Source organism: Osmerus mordax, chromosome 7 (genome assembly GCF_038355195.1).
Source record: "Osmerus mordax isolate fOsmMor3 chromosome 7, fOsmMor3.pri, whole genome shotgun sequence".
In the NCBI taxonomy this organism is placed as follows: domain Eukaryota; kingdom Metazoa; phylum Chordata; class Actinopteri; order Osmeriformes; family Osmeridae; genus Osmerus; species Osmerus mordax.
The window spans coordinates 8,273,287-8,296,784 of record NC_090056.1 but is presented as its reverse complement, the minus strand read 5'-3'; the positions used below and the strand labels follow the sequence as shown (position 1 = coordinate 8,296,784).

General features: G+C 39.8%; 2 protein-coding genes across 8 annotated transcripts; both read left to right on the top strand.

Moving 5' to 3' along the window:
• Positions 1–574: 574 nt before the first annotated feature.
• Positions 575–10,577, top strand: bcas1 (brain enriched myelin associated protein 1). 6 transcript variants are annotated; one of them, XM_067240014.1, is made up of 13 exons: positions 580–923; positions 1,089–1,179; positions 1,292–1,364; positions 2,021–2,361; positions 4,850–5,029; positions 6,115–6,174; positions 6,853–6,879; positions 7,021–7,245; positions 7,927–7,962; positions 8,276–8,401; positions 8,560–8,640; positions 9,049–9,267; positions 9,556–10,577. In XM_067240014.1, the coding sequence occupies exons 2-13, from the start codon at positions 1,132–1,134 to the stop codon at positions 9,628–9,630; spliced, it is 1,491 nt and encodes a 496-aa protein (XP_067096115.1). In that variant the 5' UTR covers positions 580–923; positions 1,089–1,131; the 3' UTR covers positions 9,631–10,577. The 6 variants fall into 6 exon arrangements, with proteins under 6 accessions (XP_067096113.1, XP_067096112.1, XP_067096116.1 ...); XM_067240013.1 differs by having other exon boundaries at positions 582–923; positions 6,850–6,879; XM_067240015.1 differs by lacking the exon at positions 7,927–7,962 and having other exon boundaries at positions 579–923; positions 6,850–6,879.
• A 5,272-nt stretch (positions 10,578–15,849) lies between these two features.
• znf217 (zinc finger protein 217) lies at positions 15,850–22,898 on the top strand. 2 transcript variants are annotated; one of them, XM_067240004.1, is made up of 7 exons: positions 15,850–15,904; positions 17,896–17,966; positions 18,076–19,481; positions 19,662–19,787; positions 19,926–21,326; positions 21,509–21,632; positions 21,763–22,898. In XM_067240004.1, the coding sequence occupies exons 3-6, from the start codon at positions 18,170–18,172 to the stop codon at positions 21,619–21,621; spliced, it is 2,952 nt and encodes a 983-aa protein (XP_067096105.1). In that variant the 5' UTR covers positions 15,850–15,904; positions 17,896–17,966; positions 18,076–18,169; the 3' UTR covers positions 21,622–21,632; positions 21,763–22,898. The 2 variants fall into 2 exon arrangements, with proteins under 2 accessions (XP_067096105.1, XP_067096104.1); XM_067240003.1 differs by lacking the exon at positions 15,850–15,904 and adding an exon at positions 16,156–16,275.
• Positions 22,899–23,498: the final 600 nt, after the last annotated feature.

Below are 23,498 nucleotides of genomic sequence, written 5' to 3'. Positions count from 1 at the left end.
TACTTTCCCTTTTTAGATCATCATTTTTGTGAGATGTTTCCTATTATTACCATCTTAGATATTGTATATTTGTGTACCAATGATTCCTACAAGATGGATCTCTCAAATCCTTTGGAATGATTGCCTAATAGTGTCAGGTTCACATGAAGTCACCATGAACCAAATGTGAAAAGCTTCAATCATTTGAAAATTAGATTACCAGAGTCTTTGTTTGCCTTGATTAGGAGTTATCGGTGCTGTCAATGGTCTTCTTACTAAATCAATATTATCTTCTGACCAACAAAGATATCAGTATTGAACATCGATACATTATAACATAATTGGGTGCCAAAATTTACAATTGTATTTTTCTTTGATATGGGAAGTAGCTGTTGTGAGGTTAAGTAAGAAACTAAACTACAAACATAATTAACTGGTCAACTTTTTGGATTAGTGCCACAGTAAATACATGGTTATGCCAATGGTTTATTTGAGACATGGATATCCTTCGCACACATCCTGTTTCTTACAAACCACACCTTAATCAGCACATATGCCACCCCTCAATGTGACTCAGACTCTCTGTGATATCAGAGGAAATATGCTTGATAGAGCTAAACTCATCACATTATAATGAAGAAGACATCAGACAACTGAAGAGATTAGCATGAGTGGATCAGAGATGCTGTAAGAGACTTTTGCTGATGAGGCTGTAGGTTTGGTTCAAAAAGAAAACCTAGTTTATTGATGAAAGAAAGACACACCCCTTCAAGATCAGACTTAACACCTGGGTACTCTGGAGGATATCCACAGTAAACTACATACCAGGTTGAAAAGCAAGTGCACCTTCAGTTTTCCGAAGGCTGAGAATATAACAAACGGATAGCCCTTGTTGCTTTTCCACAAGATTTAAATATTTTAAATATTAAAGGAGGAGGCTCGAGGTAAGTAATCTAAGGCATGGTACAATAACTATTTTAATCCTCTGTATAGTAAAGCAAACAGATCCCTCTGTTGTCCTCTAAATCAAACATGACTTCACTTAGTTATACCAATACTGTATTATCACGTATTTTCTATGTTTATAACACACAACCAATGTATTTTAGCTGCTTGTTGATCTGTACCTGCACATCTTCTTCTTGGGTAAAGATGGGGAATGAGCAATCTACTCACAAACAAAATGGGCTCCAAACTAAGGTACAGGAACCAACAATAATATTGTCTTGATATATTCAAGGATTTTGCCACAGCATGGACATTATTGGATGACTATCAGGGTGTTTTATTTCTACAACTATGTTGCTTGTAGGTTGAAGAAGTCACTCTGCAGCATCAAAATGGAGGACTCAATGGCCACGCTATAACAATCTTGGAAAACAATGGTGAGTAAATCATACGTCCATTATCAATCACAGACAATGATTAATAATCTCTTAATGTCAATGTATCTTGTTAGTGTTTGATTACCTCCTTACTTTTCACTACCATAATGAACCATGAACATCAGCAGCTTTTACCAGCCTGTGCAATGATGTGTCTACAGCTGTTGTTGCTCCTTAGCTACATGACATTTCGACTCATCCTTGAGTTATTAGCTTAGTTAAGATCAAGTGCTAAACCTCACTTAAGTCTCTGTAAACACAAAAGCCTGAAGGACTACTGGGTGGTGTGGCCTGCAATGTGATTTAAAGGTGTTGCCTCAGGTATGGGCCTAATTTAACTATTTGATCTGTCATAGTGTTGTCTTACTGTGGATCAACAGTCATGTAATAGGATTCCCATGACTCAAAGCTTATTGAAGCCCTAATATTGACTTGCATCATTTAAGCCATGTCACTTAATTGTACCTGTCCTCAAGCACATGTTAATGTGATTTCCTATAAGCTTTTAACATGAATCTTTGGAATAGTTCATCATGGTGGTTCTATCAATTGGGAACTCCTTTGGTAAAGTACACCAGCTGATTGCCCAAAAAGGGGATATGTGGTGTCACCTCCCTGATTCATGTATCAACAAACAACTGCTATCTCTTTTGCAGTTGTCAGTGAGGTTGCAGTGCAGAAAAGTTGTGAGGCCCCCACATCAACCCTCTCATTGGAGATAGCGCTTGACCAGACAGATGACTCCAGTTTTCCTGTGCCTAAAGAGAATCCATGTCTCCCTGAGAATGTGGAACAGAAGCAGGAGACTCCAGCTGAGTCTGAAATCCCTTCCCCTGATTTACCCAAGAAAGATCCCAAGGAGACAGTGGAAAAAGTTAACTTCTTTGACAAGCTATTCAAAAAGAAAACTGAGAGTTCATCCATTGTGGATAACTTGCAGGAGACAAATATCCCCACTGAAAATCCCTCTTCACCTGTAGCTGATGACCCACAATCTGTAAGTATAAACTTATCTAAACATATATAAACATATTTCCTGTAATTTGTAAGTATATGATTGTGCACGTCCCCCAAACAGATTGTCTATAAATCTTCATCCCTCACAAACAATGATGTTGCTTCTCATTACAAAGGATTTACTAAATCGGCTTGCTGACGCATCTAAATTGTGCGAAGCTGAAACTTCAAAACAGAGCAAATCAAAACACTCAAAGGTGGAGTACACATTGCAACCAGAAGCAGAAACACCCCCCAGTGGATCAGATCCAGAACCAGCAGACCAAATCACCAGCCTTGCCTTTGAAGTGGTGAAGTATGTTAAGGTTGATGCCACTGTTGCAGGTGCAATTGCTAGTGCTGCATATGTTGTTGAGGGGAAGGTTGAAGAAGCTGAAGCGGAACTCGAAGCGGCTGAATCAACTGTGTGGGCAGTTGTTGAGGCTGTTGAGGTTGAGGCTATAGATGAGGATGGTGAGAATGATGCCTGTGAAGAGGCTCCTATTATCCTAGAAATGACTTCCAGTGGTGTCATGGAAGTCCCTGAAGATAAGATTAAAGAAGAGAGTGCTGCAGCGTCGGGTGCTATCATGGAGTTTGATTCTGAGGGTGTCAAAGAGGAGTCTGAAAATGAATCAAACCACAAGGATGTGGCAGCTGATGCGCAACCAGAAACCACTCAAGACTCTGAGTCTAGCTCCATCTCTCCTGATGTGCCTGTGGAAGAAAGTGTTAGTCCTACTGCAGAGGGAACATCTCCTGCCTTGGAAGTGTTGGTGTGTGTTCTTGATTCCAGTGTCGTTGAGGCAATCCCCAAGGTTCTTGTGCAGGCTGAAAATGAAGAGACTGCGGTTGAAGTTGAAAAGGCAATTGCTGGGGCTGAGGCAATTGTTGGGGCTGTGGTTGAGGCTGAAACGGAGGTTGAGGCCATGGCAGCGGAAGCTGAAGACAGCCCTCAGCCTGAGAAGGAAAAGAGAGCACAATTATGTAAATCAGACTCTGGAATGGACTCGGAAGGCACTGAAGAACCTGATCTCACCTCGCCTCCTTCCAGTGCCCAGGAATCCGTAGAGGCCATGGTTGAATCCCAGGAAGACAGTAGTGCTGCTGTGAAACTGAAAGACGATAGCAGCAAGGTGCTCAGCAAACCTCCAGATGATACATCATTTTCACTGTTGCTCAATCATCTCGAGTCAGCTTGCAAGCAGAGTTTTGTAAAATCACAATTTAAGCTTGTAGATATTGAGTCGGTTGCACAGGGCTACACTATTTGCATTAAACTACAAGTGGACGTACAGGAGAGTAACGTGAAATGTTAGAATCACACTATCACACTGTTGACATGATTGAATGTAACAGTGTGTTTACTTTCAAGTGTTATGTTACAAGTTCTCTATACTTACAAATACTACAACTAATAATATATTTTTTATTAAAGTGTTTGTTATGTATAAATAATGCTTGTGTGTGCCAACAGACGTTTTCAAAATACATCACAAATCAACACAAATTGTCTGCTAAAATAAAGCGTGAACAGTTTGCATATAAAATGTGCTAGATATTTCACCCGTACATACACACAGCCCCAACTGATCCAAGCACAAACAAAACTCACTAAAGGCGATGAAAAAATTATAGGTTAAATGCTTTGCTTAATTTTAATAGCTTGGCAAGATTGTACGTTTCAGCCTTGTTACTTTTAGACAGTACATATCAGCATACTGGCCTTGCTGCAAGATCATGTTTTCTCACTTACACATAATATATACTTGATTGGGGTTGAACCATAGTTATCTGCTGGAAAAGTAAGCTGCCAACCAGTAGAGCAAATGGATGTAATTGCAGTTAGGGAAATTGAGACTTCAAGGCTAAGGCCACAGGATCGCTTCATGCTGGGTTAAATTCTGTATCCAGACAAACACACATCCTTGAGCATATGATAATTGGAAGAACTGAATGTGAATTTAACATTTTGACCCCCACTCTTTTTCAAGCCTTTATGACAGCTGTGCTGATGGAAAAATAACACATTCTGAATTATTTTTTTGACACAAGGCTGCATTTGATTGTAGACTCAACTACAATTAAAAACAGTCTTAGTTGATGTCTGTACACATGCCTGAGTAATGATCCTTGTCATATTTAAGAATAATCTATGTTAAATTGATGTGGGATCCATTCAGTTCTCATCACATCAAAAAGCTGTACATTTGACAAGTATAAATTTGCCTTGAAGCAAGATAAAAACATGTTCTTACATTTCTCCAAGCATAGAGCCAGAAGTGTAGAACATAGCAGAATACCAATAGGGGTTGGTGGGGTGGGCACAGACATTAATAAAAGGGTGATTGTTGATAGAGCCCTGAGTAGGCAGAGGCATGGTTGGAATTGTGCTCCCTGCTCAATGCTTTGATTAACAGTGCCTGCATATCAGCTCCTCTGCTGCTCCAACACATCTCCAAGAGCTCATTCTCTGTGGCTATCCATAGGAACTTGCTGAGCCAAAGGAAGATTCAGTGACATTTAAGGAGCCAAACTGTGTGTCTGTCACCCCTACCCCGGAGGAAGGCACAACACCTGAGGCTGGTGAAGACAGGGATCACCTTGTGGAAACTCAAGAGGGGGAGAGCACTGAAGAGAATACAGTTATGAACTTCTTCAAAACACTAGTAAGTTGAACATTCGCTTGGACATACTTTATTGTACCATTCATTGTGATTTTGTGATAGGCATTATTCCTTTTGAATTGAGTGTAACATCTCAGCAACAATTAAAAATGTGTTTTGGACATAAACAAGTGAATGGTATTGTAAAATATTGTAAAATAATAACCATTCTGTAAATCGGAGGATAATGACATTTTAAGAGAGTGTCAACTACGCCTCTGTGGAGATGTAACATCTGTTTATGGTTAGGATTGGAATCATAAGGTAGTAATTGATAGTAATGGAACACGTGATGATAGTCAGCTGAGCATCTATGGTACATACACAAGGTACAACTCCAAGTAAATTGCCATAATAAAATCTCACTGAAATCAATTCCTCATAACCTGAAAAAAATTGGTTTGTTGAAAACGCCTGATATTCATCAGTGTTGTCATTGTCTTGAAACTGTGTTGCACTGTTAGATACTGTGCTTATTGTATGTGAAAGTGTGTCTAAAGGCAGTCTCTTCGGCACTGAGGGCGTCTCTAAGAAATGTGTGCTCCACTGACCATGTCTGAAGGAAAGGTTACACAAGACACCATTGTGTTTCCCTCTTCATCATGGCTTCTTTTGGAATGATGCCTCTTTAAAGAGTTAACATTGCCCCAGCCCTATGCTAATCAAGTCTTTGAACATGCGGGAATGTGGTGGCCTATTGTTCGCCCCATAATGTGAGCTCACAAAGGAGGCCTGTGCAATTGGAAGTTGAGATGTGTGAAGATAGAGCGAGGGCAGGCCTACGCCATCTCCAGAGCACAATGGATGTTTCAGTGAGACTGCATGTACTGTATGAGCTCTGTCAGGGAGGATCTATGTGCACTTTGTGTACATTGTCGTTATCCTTGCATAGGCACCAATGTGTGTATAACTGAAAGACATCTGTCCCGTTGAACATGGCTACTGTATTTAACTTTAAAACATTCCAACATTATACAGTTGAAAACTAATTAAAAATGTTCTTGTGCTTTTGCATATGCCTTAGGTTACATTTTAATCATTTTTTGTATGCTTGTATGAACTTATTTAAATACTCCCATGCTAAACAGGTTAATCCCACTAAAACACCCAAAAAGGAAAAAGCCTCTCCAGATATTGCCATAGACCCGGTAAGCGATCATTTTTCTTCATGGCCTTTGCACCGACTGCTCATTAGTACACTAATCACATGCTCTTCCCGTGACATACTGTAAGTGTGTAACACTCTTTGGAGAGAAGGTAATCTTTTCATGTGATTTGTGTTTAAATAAGTAAATATGACCTCACAAAAGTAAAAGCAGTTATTATTATCATGACTCACAATCTTACTGTTTCAGTATCATAGAATCTAAGGCCCCATAGTAGAGATCTACATTTACATTTACATGTATTCATTTAGCAGACACTTTTATCCAAAGCGACTTCCAAGAGAGAGCTTTACAAAAAGTGAATCTACAGAGATCTACAGTTAGACTTTTCGAAAAATAACCTGAAATATGTCCTGAAAAGAACAATACTGTAATGCATTACTTCTTCAGTTATTACTAAATCAGTAGTAGTGTCAGCATTCTGCCATAACTGGCATTAATTTTTTATCAAATCTGAGAAGAACTCTGCATGCAGGCCAGATGGCATCTTCCTCAGTCATGGAATCCAAATACATGTAGCCTGTTGCTAAAGAGACCACTGCAGGTCTCTTAAGCAAACTATTGAGACAGGCGTTACACACAACCTCTTAGAAGAGCCAAAATTGTAAATACACTTTTGAAACAGCACTCTCATGTTTACATTTGTCACTGTCTCAGAAGGAGACCCCTCCAGCACCAACAACAGCTGTGAGTACACCGTACATCTTGCAGAAAGTGAATGTCGCTTGGCTGTTTTCATTTTTACACTTATTATTTGTACAAACATTCTGGTATCTTTGATTAGGACTTGAAGAGTTCAAATGGGATGATTCTTTCTCCTTTTCATAGGCTGCCCAAGTAGTAGATGCTCCAGCTTCCACAGCACCGAAGGGAATGTCCATCCCTCCACCACCACCCCCGGCACCACCAACACTGGAGAGCAAAGGGGAAACTGCCGCCAAACCTGTCAAAAGCATAACCAAAGAAGAAGCAAAGGATGCTGCCAAAGAACCTGAAGCTGCCAAGGCGAAATCATCAAAAGACAGTCCATTCAGCATACTTTTCCGCCCAAAGGTAAATGTACACCTGCCTATACAAAGTAACAACATCAAATCATAGTTGAGCTACTTCACAGGAAATCTTTTTTTAGATGGAATGTGTCCGATTATAACAGATTGATGTTAATTTGAGGTACTGCTCTGGTTCAAGGCATCTAAAGCCAAGGGTGCCACATCAAGTGGAGCCAAAGCTCCTGTGAAGCCCAGTGCAGTGGTAAAGGACATGCTTTTTAACCAATGGCACAGTGGCATTCTGTTGCATTCATCTATCATGTCATTGTATTAATGATATCATTGCAACTTGACAAAGGTTGGAGTTTCAAAGGTCTAGAGCACAGACTGCTTTTCTTGTCCTCCCTTCACATTTCTCCCATCCCCTTTGTTCAAAGAAACATAGCATAACAGTCACCATGGTCTAATCGTCCTTCCTTCCATCCATGTGTTTCAGCATGTTTCGATATCTGTCATATCTACCTTTCCTCTTTTTACATTTACATGCATTCATTTGAACACATTTCATTTGAATCAATCCAACCCATGTTACAAGTATAAATGGCCATATTAACACCAGACACCAATCCTTCCATTACTGTATCCAATACAGTTGTTCATTGAACCATATTGCTGTACATCTTGCCATGTATTTCATATGTTTATGGCCGGATTGACATCACTCTGCTCTCCCACACTCCCACAGACATCAGAAGTGGTGCCACAAACAATAGAAGTCCAGGTAAATTAGTGGATAATTCCCTTGTGATCCCGACGTCTCTCTCATTTGCTTGGATGCATGAAGTGAATAGCAGTCTACTGGTAGCAGTAATTCTTGCACACATGATGACTGTGGACTGCATGCTGCTTTCTGACAGTTGTGGTATCAGACCACATCTATGCATATTTGCATTGTCCTCCTCTCTACTCATTAGTGGGATCTTTCTTCTGGCTTGCAGGTGGCAGACATTTGCTTCAAACGCTCCCTTATGCTTTTATTCCTGCTGACTAAAACTCAATACCTTTGTGTTGCCTTCCCCTCTGGCCTGCTATAGAAGGTGGATGCTTCCAAGGCGAGCACTCTGGAAGCCGCTCCCAAGCCAGAACCACCACCTGTTCCAGAGGAAACAAAAGCTCCTGCGAAAGCCTCTACTTTTAAATCCTTTTTCAAGCCCAGCAAGGTAAATAATATCACATACTCATGATTGTACTTCTACTCCATACAAAATGGGATTTTTATACAGGATAGGTATTATTTAGGATATGCACAGTCAATCTAAATTTCAGACAATGTTAGAAATGCATATCATAGAGAATAACAGTGCAATGTGAATTTGAGGTGCTGCTAGATCAAATGGCCTCAAAAGTCCAGACGGCCTCAGCAAGTGGAGTCCGACTCCTCATGAGAACAACGGGAGGGGTAAATGGCGACACACGCCTGCCACTGACAAATTAACAAGAGTGATCTCAGATGCTGGTACTACCCTATTGAAACAACCTCCATCACAGTGTGAACTATCCCGGGAAAATAAATGATATCGACCATTCAATACATGCTCTAACAGATATTTTGACAAAGGCCCTCTTTTCTATTAATCATTTGTTATAATCATGTATAGCTTTTAATAGCTACTGCAATGCTTGCTTGTTCACTTGTCATACAACAACACAGACTATGCTGAGTCACATCAATTGTGTGTCTCATTGTATCAAACAATATATTTAAATACTACTATAGCAGTTTAAAATATCTAATCATCTCTGGATCCTTGCTTGAAGCCTCACACAGTGTCCTCCAATTGATCATCTGATCTTGTAATGTATCTAGGCTGCAGAGCCCAAGAAGGAACCATCTGCTCCTCCTGCCGAGCCTGAAGCTGCCCAGGCTGTGAAGACTAAGGAGGAGCCTAAACCCACCCCCAAGGCCCCATCACCAGAGGCCCCAGTGGACAACCAGTCAGCGACCTCTCAGAGTGGAGAAGATCCAGCCAACATACCCAGGAAAATTGAAAAAAGGAACTCCATCCACTTGTTCTTTAAGAACCTGGTAGGTCAGACGAGCACCATTTGTTCAAGTTGCTCAAATTGTATCAGAACCCATGTTTACCATGTTGGGGTGAGATTCATGACTGTCATTGTTGAACATGCTGCTTTCTGCCGCAGTGAACACTGTTCCACCACTGTTCCTCCAAACACCCACTAGATGGAAACAATGTATCAAATATAGCAGCTGTGAGGCCTTCTAGTTGGAGCATAGGTCAAGTCGATCTCTACCAAAAGAACATGCTCATATAAATATTTGGATCAATGGATATGTTTGTTTTTTCACTCACAGGGTAAACGCCATTCAGATGCAGGAGTTCAAACAGAACCATTGGCTGTCTCATCTGCTCCCGAAAAGGCCAAATAGAAAGAATAAAAAAAACTGCCACCCTGTTTTCGAACCCAAAAATGAACAATTTCATTGTTTCACGTTTCATCATCTGATTAAGGGTGGGGAAGAGAAGTTTGATGAAATTTCATACAACAAAAGAATAAGAGCAAGTGCTTGTTTGATGAGAGCAAGAAGCCAAATGTGGACTGGTGGTCTGGTTTAGTTTACAAGGAGTATTTTAACAATTGGATACCTTCTTTGTCATGATGGGGAAATATGCATTGGTTATAAATGGCATGATCAATACAACAGTGTGGTTTTATAAGGAGACTTCTCAGAAACACTTCCTGTAGACAGCTGTTAAACATGAAATTTCTGAATGCTAGACTATTTATCTTCATTTAAACACTGCTAATAATCTAATGCAGCATTATGTTTTGTTTTGGTTCTTTCCATTCTATATAAAATATTTAACATAAACATACTGTCCATTATCTGATTTGCCTTTTGTGGGGGGTACAAATTTATATATTGATATAGTGGCATTTTATTGGATTGAGTCAAATAATGGTGATAGTACAAAGACAGTGATGGTTACTCAGCATGTAACGTTTCCAGGGAGATATTCACTGTAAATGGTGGTTCATGATAGATAATCTTGCAGAAGTATTTCATTACCGCTTTTATTTTTCAATGGCACTTTACAAGGAAATTTCTCAACTTCTATGTGATGTCTGACGTTTCCTCAGTTGTTCTTGTCACACTTCTTCATTAATTGACAACCGATAAACTGACTCTACAGATATACATATTCTTTCCACCTTATACATTTTTTCAATGATTTCTATTGTTAAAATCTGTATGAATTATTGTCATGTAGTAGGACATTTACACTATGTGTCATATTAACATTTCTTTTATTTTTCTAGAGCTACATCTCTGTAACTTGGATCATATCAAAGACAATAAATATGTACACCTTTTGTTGCTATGCTTTCTACTGTAGCTCCCCCCCTTTCTGAAAATGTATCAGTCTTGAAACTTATAGGTAATGAATAGTAATGAATGTTGTGAACAGAGTTGGTTGAATAATTGTACCTCATGATCAAACACAACTGTCAAGTGTTGCAATAAGAAGAAGAAGAAAGACATTGCCTAACAGGTTTGTCAATCACTTAGAACGTTTCAAATACTTTTAGGAAAAGTCTAAAACACTTTCACTTGCCCCATTTGAGGGCAGATGCCCTCAAATGGATTTAGAACAAAAATATAAAATTGTGTGAAACACTTTACTAAAATGTGATGTCTGCCTTGATATTTCTACAATTTACCAAACGTTTACTCAAAACCTGTTCCACAACTCATCACTCAGGGAACCAATATTTTTTGTTTCTGTTCTGACCCACTGTTGGAAAAAGTACCACACCTTCGACAATAGGTGCAGGAATTATATATAGTACCATTCATCTTTAGACATTACCGCATTCATTTAATTGCCTTGTAAAATACAACCATCTACCAGTAAGATACAAAGAAAATATTTGTCATCCTTTTTAAGCATATTGGGAAAATGATTACACAATAGGATCTAGAATTGAGTCCATTGTTTAGTTATTTACTCCATTCCTATTTTCTTGCAGTTATTTGCAGTCTCATCTATACCTCATGGAATAGTTTCTTACAGTAAAACCAGATCTAAAAGATTGTGTGTCTGGTGTAAAGGATAAAACTTTCATCTTTTAAAATCCTCCTAATATTAATTTCCTTGATTCATTTTACTGTGCACATCATGAAGATAGACTTTGGGAGGATATATTTAGATAGTGCTTTCTGAGATCATCCACCATTAAATGATGAGTCGCAGAATGTCCCTGAGGACATAACTCACATTGCTCCTTTGTTATCTGAAGCACACTGTTCTTGCACTGACCTCTGTAATAGGTGCGATCATTTCAAATGTGTGCATCAAAGTAATTGCCATGCTGTGAATGAGAGGAAGACTAGTGTGTGCCAGTACGGCGACAGACATTTATCTGGAGCATTACCTGGAGCATTATCCCCTGTGGTCTGTTTCACTTTAAAATGCAAAGTCTTTGACAGTTACCATATAATACTAATGAGTTTTACAGAGGAAGATTTCTTAAATCTCATTACCTGTGAGAGCTTTAAGTATGGTGGAAAATGATGGACCAAGAAAACGATACAAAAATATCATTCATAAAATTGAATAGAAATAACATGATTTCTAATTAAAAAGACAACTTTGGAAAGTATGAATTGCCTTTGTATCTCACCCTGAGCTCAAACACATTTGCTAAGTTTTTCATATTTCTCATTGATCATTTCCACTTTGCATGATTCATCTGAGAACTCTTAACCGAAAACTCTTTCTCTCTCTCACCCTCTCTTTTTTTGTCTCTATCTCTCCCTCTGTGACTCTGTCAGACACACACACACACACACACACACACACACACACACACACACACACACACACACACACACACACACACACACACACACACACACACACACACACACACACACACACACAACAAACACACAGAGACATACAAAACACACTCATACAAACTATTTAGAAACAAAACTGTTGCCTACTAATTTGAATTTATGTAATTCTTTCTAAACAAGACATTGCTACAAAAAAACTGACTGAAACATTTCCATGTTTACAAATAGTAAAAGTCACATGATCTTAGATGCATTGTGTTGCAAATGGAGTCTAGCTGTTGAAAGCTCAGTGACAAAACAAAGTGTCTCCCTAAACTTTGCGTTACTTTTGGGTGGGATGCAGAACAATTAAATCCATAATAATATATTCATTGCAACAGTGTCTTTAGTGTAATGTAATTGGTGACTGAAGAAGAGGATACACCACAAATAATATAGGTCATATATCTTTGATACAAGCCAAGTATTTATGCATATTGATGGGCGACTATAGTAATCGAGTTCATCTCTGGAGTGTCTGTGAGAATGCACCCATGCCCTGTACAGGGTGGGACAAGGGAACAGTGGGTAGGGAGGCCTGCAGGGCAGCCTGCTGTCAACACTAATGTGTGTCACAGCCTGCGCTGCTCTGCATCAGCATGTCCACAGGGACCCAAAAGGGGAAACCATTCCAGGCAGCTTCGAAAGACAGAGCATTATTCCCAGGCCTCTTGATAGCAGGTTAAAAGCAATATCTATCCACTGTATGACACTGTGACTCACTGACAGTCTATATTGTCTGTTCAATCAGGCAGCTGCAGAGCTGGTGTGCTGAATGATTAAATATTTAGTCATTTGGGAAGCATGATGCAGATGCACAAAGACGCTCCTTAGCGGTGGAGCACCTAGGAGGGTTCACAGGCACAGGCAAAATCATTTGCTATTCTTAAGTCTTAAAGGTTGAAAGGTAGGTCCTGCTTCTTTGAGTCCTGCGTCCTGGTTTTAAATCCTGCATGTGGATCATTCACTGGTACACATTAAAACTAGTAAAGACGTATACATATGTAGGGAAAGTATATGTGAAGGTGAAACATATTACAATGAACATTAAACATGCATCCTGTCACAGGATGATAACAATGCTCAGAGCAAGGACCAGCTAGCCCAAAACAAACTTGAAAGAAAACTTTGACTCAAACTTGCAGATGTTGATAGAGATAATGAAGTAATGTAGAATTTTACTGTCAAACAATGCAAATCGTTTTTTTTTCTTTTCTCTCAAACTCATCTATCACATCTAACAGTCACGTTAACATTTCAAAAGAGGCTGGTTTGGTTTAGCAGAAGAAAGCTCAATGACATATTTGCAGAACAAAACACTTCACCTCTTAAAAACCTGACACATTTTACACACTGGATTCTCTTCACATCTTCCTGGATGTAGTTTTAAGTGTATTGTTAGACTTTGCACACTGAAGTTTACACATATGTGATAAGGAAGGATTAGGCTATCTGAAGAAATCACAATTGATTTTGGTAAAACAAATAACATTTGGTTCTAAGACCATTGTGAAATATTCTGTTCTGATAATTATACTATCATATATGATATAAAAAAAGGTTAAGATGAACAACCATGGAAGGCTAATGGGTAGAAAAGAGACTTTATATTATCATTGAAACAGCCCCCAATGGTAATAAAAGAGTCTTAGTCAAACTGAAAGGGAACAATGCACTCAGCTGCTTCTGACACATTGGGACAAAAACACAGTCTCCACAGACTGAGAGGACTTCACCCACTCATTGCTTTAAAACTTAGCACTGCTGCTTGTTGACTTCCAAATAATTGTTTTCTTATGGTAAGCAGTAACCCATTCTTAACAAGCCCAGATTACCCTACTATTCCTCTTATTTGCTTAATATTTTATGGAACGGTATGATATCCTCATACATTTTTTCACAACATCGTTGTGCTTAGAGCCGAGATATGTACAAAACAGGACATTGGACACAACAGTTGGTCAAATAGTTCCGTCAAGTTAAATCAAATCAGTGAAAAGTAAACAGATTATTTGTTAAAATACTGTAGTTCATCTGTTTTCTGTTATTATTCACGTACAGTAATTCAGGCATTTTGAACATGAACGAATCTGGTTTGAAATCTAATCCAGTTACATGCAAGTATTTACATTTGGAGTTTTGTTTCAAAATGAGAGCTGATAAGTATACACATATTCTTTAGATAACAGAGTCTGTAAGCAACAGATATAGGGCATTTAATTTTAGGCTATTTCATCATCCTCAGACATAGTACTGGCTTTCCAGATTGTGAGTCGTTCACAAAGCCTTTGTGGTAACAGAACAATAGGAAATGAGCGGGAGGCCTCTGTGTGTCACATGTGGTGCCTTTGATTAACATTCAAGACTTGTTTGTATGACAGGACCTTGGGAGAGAGCAAGAATACCAAAAAGGTAAAAAAATCAAGCAACAGTTGAACGCTGTAGTTAAATTACATACATTAATAGGCGACACATAAACACCTCTCTTTAACCATGAAACACAAGAGTATTATAAATAATGGTGCAATGAAATGTAGTTGCGCAATGATCAAACATTTAGATGTATAACTTACAGTACCATTTAGTGGTATACTCTAATACTGAGAAATCTTTTATAATATATATATATATATATATATATATATATATATATATATATATATACAACAGAGATACAATTCTTGTTAGTGAACAATAATTGTATTATTCTGTGACAAGACTGAGGGCAAAGTTAAGGTACTGTACAGACATCCTCTGGTGTTCAGTTCCTCACACTATCACCAGTGTGTTGATAATGTAGGCAGGGTGATCCTCTGTGTGTTTCAGCCAGATGCTGGAGATGTTTTGGCAAATGCATGCCGACAGCAGTCGATGTGGATTTGTTCACTGTTCTTTAGCTTGGACAGATGGGGAGGGTAACTGAGCTTTCTCTCTCTCTCAGAGACTAGGGCAATGTAATGTATTCAGTCATTCATGGAAAAACACCCAGATCCAATGATGAGTGCATTCAAGGGGTCCTGAATTCCTGCATTTAAAGAGTATGGCTAAGTATTGTTATCATTCAAATACCTCAATCAAGGCAAACTACATCACAGACAAGTAAGGATATTGTTTAATAGGAAGTCTACCTTACAATACATAGAAAACTAACTGATCTTGACCTCAGTGAGATCACTACTTGCAGTGTCAGTCTGATGTTGCAGTGGGGGAGGGGCAGAAGTAAGCAGGTGATAAGTAAATGTCACATATTTTCGATTTAACAGTTAGTATGATGTTCAACTGTATAATCGTAAATTATAATGTATTTAAATTATTTGGGATTATACAATAATAATGATTATACAACTAGAAACAAAAATACGTTTAAATTTGAAAAACGTACACTGTCAAGAGTTTTTTCTTCTTCTCAAAGAATGGAGCACTCTAGTTATGTTCTAAAAGGACTAAAAGTTCAATGCCTGATAACACAACCTGCTGAATCCATCATGCAACTGTTAAAACTACTGTTTAAGGTTCCCATCCCCCAACCACACATGGTATAGGTTGCCTTCCCTCTGCCTGCTTGTGTGTGAATGTTACAACAGTCAAGACAAGCATTGTCTACTTTAGGTTGGTAAGTCACTTAATGTTAGAGCTAATGTTAACTCGCAATCGTAGTTCAGCAAAAGTCGCTTGCGGTAGTATATCGAGTTAGCGACATTGACAATAACCTGCCTTTATATATTTCAGGCAAAAATGAATCCCTAAATGTAAAGCCAAGACGTCTAGCATCACAGTTCCTGTCTCTTCAGTGAACAAAGTAGGTATGCAAATATGACTCGCTATAACTTTGAACTAAATCCTCGTGTCAGTCAATTGCATCTTTTGAGCGTGTATTTGATTCAGAAACACAAACTACATTTTCATAAATAGTTGCCTCTAAGGATGGCAACTTATTTGCGACCATGTGACAACCACTAGGTTTTTGGGCTGTTAATGCAAGCGCTGTTTCTCTGACTGCCTGTGCTCTCTGGCTGTGCTGCTAGTGAGAATCGTTAAGAACGCGCCTCAGAATTTAACAGCTGCACACAGTGAAGGATTTGCAAACATTGAAACGAACAATATGATCCGCAAACAATAGAATCGCAAGATGAACTATCCGATACCGTTTCACTGAACTAGTTTTGCAAGGTAACGTCTTTATTTAACTTAAAATAGTTACAGACACTATTTTGACGTTTGTTCACAAAGTGTGAATCGGCAGTATTTTAACTAGGCTATATGGTTTGCCATGAAATGTGAGCCATAAGAGACAACGAGCTAGTCTAGCTTTTAGGGTGAGTCATCTGGAGTCAGTGGCGAGGTTATCGCAAATGTTATGTTGGGTAGCTTTCTAACCAACTTCCAAAAGGATGAACACTACTTAAAGTTAATTCAATGATTGTCTATGCATTTCACAAGTCCAGAGAGAACTGCAACCAATTTCTGCTAACGTAGCCAGTTTGGCTTAGTTCTAAGACTTGTGTTGCTAGTCTGGCTACGTACGTGTGAATATTGATTTGATATATCCAGCTATTCTAACGTTGACTTTACGGAAAATGTGTTATTGATTGGCAACTAACCGGCATGCTAGCTATAAAATACCTTTTTTTGTAAGCTATTGCTAGCTAAACTTCTCGAGTGCAGTCGTTATTTATTCTCTAAAACTAACCAATAACAGCAGGCAAGAGCTAGAATTCACGTTAACTAGTGTAAATTAACGTTAACAATACAAAGCTTTTGTGTGAAAACATTGTGTGGACCACCTAGCTACAACTGAAGCCTGCTAGATGCCTGCCTTAATGGCAAGGATTATGAATACAGACGACACTGTTTTGTCACGTTTTTGGTAGACTAACTAGTTATTGTAAACCGTAAGGTTTGTTGTTTGAAAGCCATAACCGTTGACTAATAATGGTATCGCCGAGTGCATCATTTGTCTTCTCTACCAAACTTGGCACAAGTGATCACGTTGCGTGCTCCAGAGAACAAATAGAATGTTAAACGTGGTTTTATAGCTACTTTGTAGAGCTTAATTACACCTTGCTGTCAGAAGATTGGGAACAATATTGGATGAGTATTGTAGGCTATTGAAATAGCAAAAAGGGAACAGGAAATTTAATGTACTGGACTCTTTAACCAACATTTTGTCAATAGCCTGTTTGAAGTGTAGGTAAATACACAATTAGTAAATGTGGATGTTCACATATTTGAGATAAAAAAGGCAGGTCTTTGTTAGCGGCTTTATAGTACATTTCTCAATACTTTTAATTGGTCGTAGGGCTGCCAAGTTCCTTAACTTAGCCTCCATCTTGACTTAATGCACAGTTTGCCTTTCATAGACTAGTTTGTCCAGTTACTCCACTTGTATCGATATAGTGAATACTTCCTTCAAAGATGCAAGCCTCGTCTACAAAAGGAAATTCCAATCTGAGATGCAGTGTTTGGACACAGGATTAGGCTACCTGTTGCTTTAAACAAGTCACAACACCATTTAGGTATTCTGCTATTTCTGATATAGACTTCACTCTCATCTACTCTTTAAAAGATGTGTCTTCCTAAATATGGGGTAGACATTTTTTTTTTGGATAGATGGTTTTAGATTAAATGATCTAGTATCTAATATAGAATACCCTGTGAGGAAATGCACTGTATCTGTTAGAGTAGATTGCCAAAGGACTCATTTCCTGTTTCAGTGTGAAATAATACCTTTCTGTGCTCCTAAGATCTTTTGGTATACGCTATACTGAAATATTCAAATTTCATTCACAGGCCTTATGTGTCAAAGTTTACCTTCACCAGTGACCTACCAAGATGTCCTGCAAGAACCCATAACAGCAAAAGTCAGTATTTCACTTCTCTTTGTCAGACATGTCAGATCTCAGAAAGTGAAAGGACTAACCCATTGTTTGTTACTCACTTTGCTCCCAAATCTGTTTATACACATTGTAGGCAATCTCCTATTGAAAAGTATAAACCAATAGCCACATTAATTTGACGTCAAATTTTAAGGAACGTACAAGATCGATCACGCAGTTGGGAAGACATGCCAACTCACCTGTTACTACCATATGTGGAGGGTCCTGATGGGCTGGGCCAAGAGATTCTGACCAGTAGCAGTATGCCGGGGGCAGGGTCCAGTATGACACCTCACTACACAACTGCTCAGAAAGCTGAAACAGAGGCAGAGGGAACCCTAGCCTTGTTTTGCATGTTCTGTGACCGGGCCTTCACTCACCAGGATGACCTGGGCCCTCATGTCCTGACTGAGCACCCCACCACCTTGTTTGAACCAGCTGTGTTACGCGTGGATGCTGAGTTTCGAATCCCAGGGGAGAGAGCCCGGCCCAAACCTAGCTTACCACCTGTAAATGAAGAAGTCTTCAAGTGTGTTGTGTGTGATCAGGTCACAGATGATGCTGGTGAATTGGAGACCCACATGAGGAAGCACAGGGACCATTTTACCTACAGTTGTAATCTCTGTAGCCGGCGCTTCAGGGAGCCCTGGTTCCTTAAGCTCCACATGAAGAGAATACATGGGAGCAAGGGGGGACCGAAGAGCAAGGCCCAGCAGGACCTTGACGCCCCTGTCACAATCAACAACATCCCCCAAGAACAAACACCAGAGCCTGTCTCCACACTTTATAAAATGTGTATGGTATGTGGGTTTTTCTTCCCAGATAAAGACAGTTTGTTAGAGCACAGAAAAATGCATACCAGAGAAGCAGAGCTTGATGAAGACAGAGATCCAGAGAGTATTGCTACTGCCAAGTCCTCGCTCAATCAGGAAGCATTTCTTCAGGGTCTTCAGCTTCGCCCTGTAACAAAGTGTTCTGATATGCAACCAGATAAATACTACAGGGGAATTGCCCAGCTTGACCCATTCAACACTTACCAAGCCTGGCAGCTGGCCACAAAGGGCAAGATAGCAGTTGGTCCAAATATAGCAAAAGACATGGGCCAAGATGCTAGCTCAGACAATGAAGACTCGGGTTCAGACAAGGAAGAACTGGGAAATATTTGGTCAGAATCTCAAGGTGACAGGTCTGTTAAAGAGGACTCTGGAAGGCAGCTGAGGTCTAAAAGGCTACTGGGAGCAGAGACCCCGTCACCTGAGCCAGACCAGAGGTCTCTGATCCGGAAAGACAAGCCAACGCACTGTGAGGACTGTGGGAGGACGTTCAGAACCTACCACCAGCTTGTGCTCCACTCCAGAGTGCACATGAGGGAGAGGGGTGGAGAGGAAAGCCCCACTGCCTCCTTTGATGGCAAGATGTCAAGAGCAGGCTCCCTAGACCAAGCAGAGGAAGGGTCTGAAGATGGCTCAGAGGAAGGAACTGGGGATGTCTTTTGTTCAGGTATACATTTCTAATAGCTTGGACTTGACAGATTGTATTTATAATTATTGGGTTGATACAGTACAAGCAATAATCTTTCACATAACACATTTAAATGTGTTTTTTGTCTCCCTCTGCTGTACACCTATTGATCATGCACCTTTTCCTCAAACGCATTTAATGATGTTTTGTTTTTATTAGATAAAAGTGAAGATGGCATTGATCAGACAAAAGTCAAAACCCTTGCATCCTCAAGGATATGCAGCTACTGTGGAAAAACATTCCGTTCAAGCTATTGCCTCAATGTTCACCTCAGGGTTCACACAGGTAAAGTTTATATATTGTTGACATTTTTGTTAAGCTGTGAACTGTCCATGGTTTAGAAACCCACTTTGTCTGTGTGTGTGAGATTAAGGACTTTGGTTGGTCCTTTTTTGTGACGATTTATTCCCTTTTGTATTTTAGGTGAAAAACCATTCAAGTGTGTATACTGTGATTATGCTGGCGCTCAGAAGACCTCACTGAGATATCACCTGGACAGGCATCACAAGGACAAACCTTACTTTGAGATCCCTAGTAGACCAGTGCTGCCAGGGCCCTCTCCTAGTGAGAAAGAATCCACCAGAAATAAGGAGGAGAAACGGACCACAAGCAGGTCCAAACTGTGGGTAACCCCCAAGGTTGGGCCAGGAACTAAGTCACGTGTCAATGCTAAAGGAGAGGACAGGTGTAATAGTTTGAGTGGTAAGCTTGCCAGCCCTCCTACCAAAGTGACTGCTGAGTGTGGGAAATTAACTGCTAAGAGTGCTTTCTTTGCAGAAGATGTCCACATAAAATACCCCATACCTGTCAACCTGAAGATGGAGCGTAAGGAAATTAAAGACGAAGACAACGAGGCCCCATTAAATCTGTCCTTAAAAGTGTCACTGTCCATCTCCGCCACCTCAGAACCAAGAAATGTGTTAGTTCCCAAAGCATGTGCGTCTTGCACCTTTAAAACTCTTTACCCAGAGGTCCTACTCATGCACAAGAAGCTGATTCATAAGGAAAAGTCAGACATGACTAAGAGGAATGGTATCAGAGGCAGTGCTAAACTGAAGCGTTACACAGGCTGCCCACCAGCCCTGGATGGCAAAGATGTCACACCGCTTCTTCCAATTGACAGGAGACATCCTCGTCGTACCAAGTCACCAACCCCCCAGCCAGAAAAACCTCCAGAGATGCGTCCCCAGAACCCACCTCAGGTCCCTAAAAGTTCCCCAATCCCGACACTCCAGAGGGAGTCAGGGCAGGAGGGCAAGAGGTACAGGAGGATTGAACCTCACACCAGCCAGCACTCCTCCTGGTTTAAAGAGGCAGGGCAGGAGTCCATCAGCGGTGCGAGCAAAGATGACTGCTATGCAGTAGACCGACCGAGCCCACCTGACAGAGTAGGGATTGGACAAAGGAGCTACTCGGTGAGGAACGATGTGGTCTGGCCCTCAGATGCTGCCAGACTCTGTCTCTCCAGCCGGTTTGGCAGTCTGCCTCAAATGGACTTTGGTGAAACCTCCAGCAAGAGGCCAAAGTACTCATTGCCCCCCTGCAGGGAAAGTGGCACTGCTGAAACCCCCAGTTTCAGGACAGGGGATGTGTCCAAAAGACTACCTACCTCAGGCAGGAAAATGTCACTGCAAGGAAACTCCCCATCTGAATGCCCTCAGGCCTTTGCTCCTGTGAGATCATCTCCTCCAGCCCCTGGAAGCATCGACACTGACTGGAACATGATCAACATCCTACGCTCCTACTGCCCCAGTGACCTGGCGTCCCTCTACCAGGTCACAGGGGCCAACCCAAGCCATGGAGGCTTGACCAATCCTAGGGCAGGTATGTACTGAGCACTTAGTCTAAAAATGTGCTCATCTTTGCAGAGCTTATATTATATTCTTGAATTTGTTGGATGTTTAATTGTCAACGCAAGGGCTTTAGTATTCAAATAAATTTTTTCCAAAATCACACTGAACTGGTCTTTGGCAGTGACAGTTCAGTTTGCCCATCTCTCTTCATAGGGAATAGAGCTACACTATATCAACACCTGCCTACTCTACCTAGCATACAGAGACGAGACCATGCCAGTCCCATCAGCAATGATAACTATGGAGCCACTGACAAAAAAGCCTAACAATTGTAATGGTAATGATGATGACAGTAAACTCCAATGAAAGTCCATGTTGTAAAATGTAGACTTTATCAGTGTCAATCTTATTATTGTATTCATTGATCTCATAATGTCTTAATTGAAAACACTTCTCTCCCTTTCCAGGTCTAAAGTATTCTGATGCTATCATGTTGCCACCTGCTTCAGTAGAAGGAAAGCGGTAACTGATGGATTATTTTGTGATGACCTACTGTGATCTTTAGATAAACCTTTATAAATTAGTCTACCTACAGTTTACAGTATGTATGATGATTGACTGTTAATGTAATGTAATGGTATGGATGCACTAGATAGAACTTGTGTAAAGGAAGAACAAAAAAATCATACTTTTACATGTTCAATTGCGGATGTCTTGATCTTTTTTTCATAGTCAGCAATACATTACTACATTATTTTGTCAAAGCACTGTCCAATAGTCTCAGGCCTGACAGTTTACAGTCTTTATTCACAACATGTATGATGATATGCATCAGACATTGACTGTTGAAGGTCAAGAAATGTATTATTTTATCGTCAGATAAAGCTGCTGTAGCTGTCATGTGAACTACGACAGACAATACAGTTTCAGGATGGAATAAAATGTCTGATGTGCCTCTTTGTAGCGATCACTGGATGGACATGACAGTATCATTTTCAGTTGGGATCAAGTATAAAGTGCCACACAGAATTCTGTGTAAAAGGTACACTGGTTACCAGTGGCCTATTAGTGCCTCAAAACCCACTATGCTGTAAAACATGGACCAAATAACACAATAACTGGGGGTTTGTTTTGTGTGCAAACAACAGTTCTCTATAACATTTGTTTTAAACACAATTGTCTTATTTACACAGTATTCAGGACGTTTCTTATATTATTAAGTGTCCTGAGCAGCAACTGAGTAATTTGTATCTAGTTTGTGGCATGTTGACCTGGCTACGTGCCTCATCATTGGCCTTCTTGGGGACTGTCTTATTTGGTGATATTGATGTGGAGGAGGATATAATGGCCTTGCTCAAAGCATTGTACACTGATGGAAACAAATCTGCGATTGCCTCAGGTTTCAGACTTTTCTTATTTTCAAGCAATTTGTGTACTTCAGATTTAGTAATCTGGTCTTTTGCCATTTATTATAGAATTTTGTGTTAATTTATTTCCCTTTATTTGGTTTTGTTTCTAATATTCACATGTACTTTTGTAAAAAGTGAAATATTGTTTAAATATGTATGACAGTTACAATATAATAAAAAATTAGTCCATTACATTTTGTGTTGCAGACCTGTTGTTCCAACTCTGTTTAAGGTTTGAGTTCCTGTTGGTGCTGGGCTTCATCTCAGCCACCCTCATCACCTTTCTTCTGAACCTGTTTCACATTGTATGTGATGGTTGTTCTTATGGTACATTTGAGACTTAACTACTGGACACTAGATTATCTTTATTTAGTGAAATATTCATATTGCTTTATTTTTTGCTTATTGTGTTTTGATTAGATCAGTATTGACCCAGGAAGTGTAAAATTGTCAAATCCTCAGTTATTAATTATGTGAAATGAAAGATGGATATTACATCAATTGTTAACACAACCAAGACATTTGTAAAATATCTATACTTGACAGTATGTAACTAATTTGTTTTTTTGTGTGGATATGGAGGATCTGACCAGCCTTCATTTCTGAATTTCAACACTAGAGGGCAATAAATACAAAGGCTTGACTGTGTTTCAGTTGTAGGCTTTTGTGGGATAAACTTTCTTATACTGTTGTTTGCTCTTGTGCCATGTAGAGGCGAGTTGGTAGTCTTGGCGGAAGAGTTGTGTAAGAGTTTCATTTGAGTTCTTGTCATCATTGACAGGTCAAATCACAGT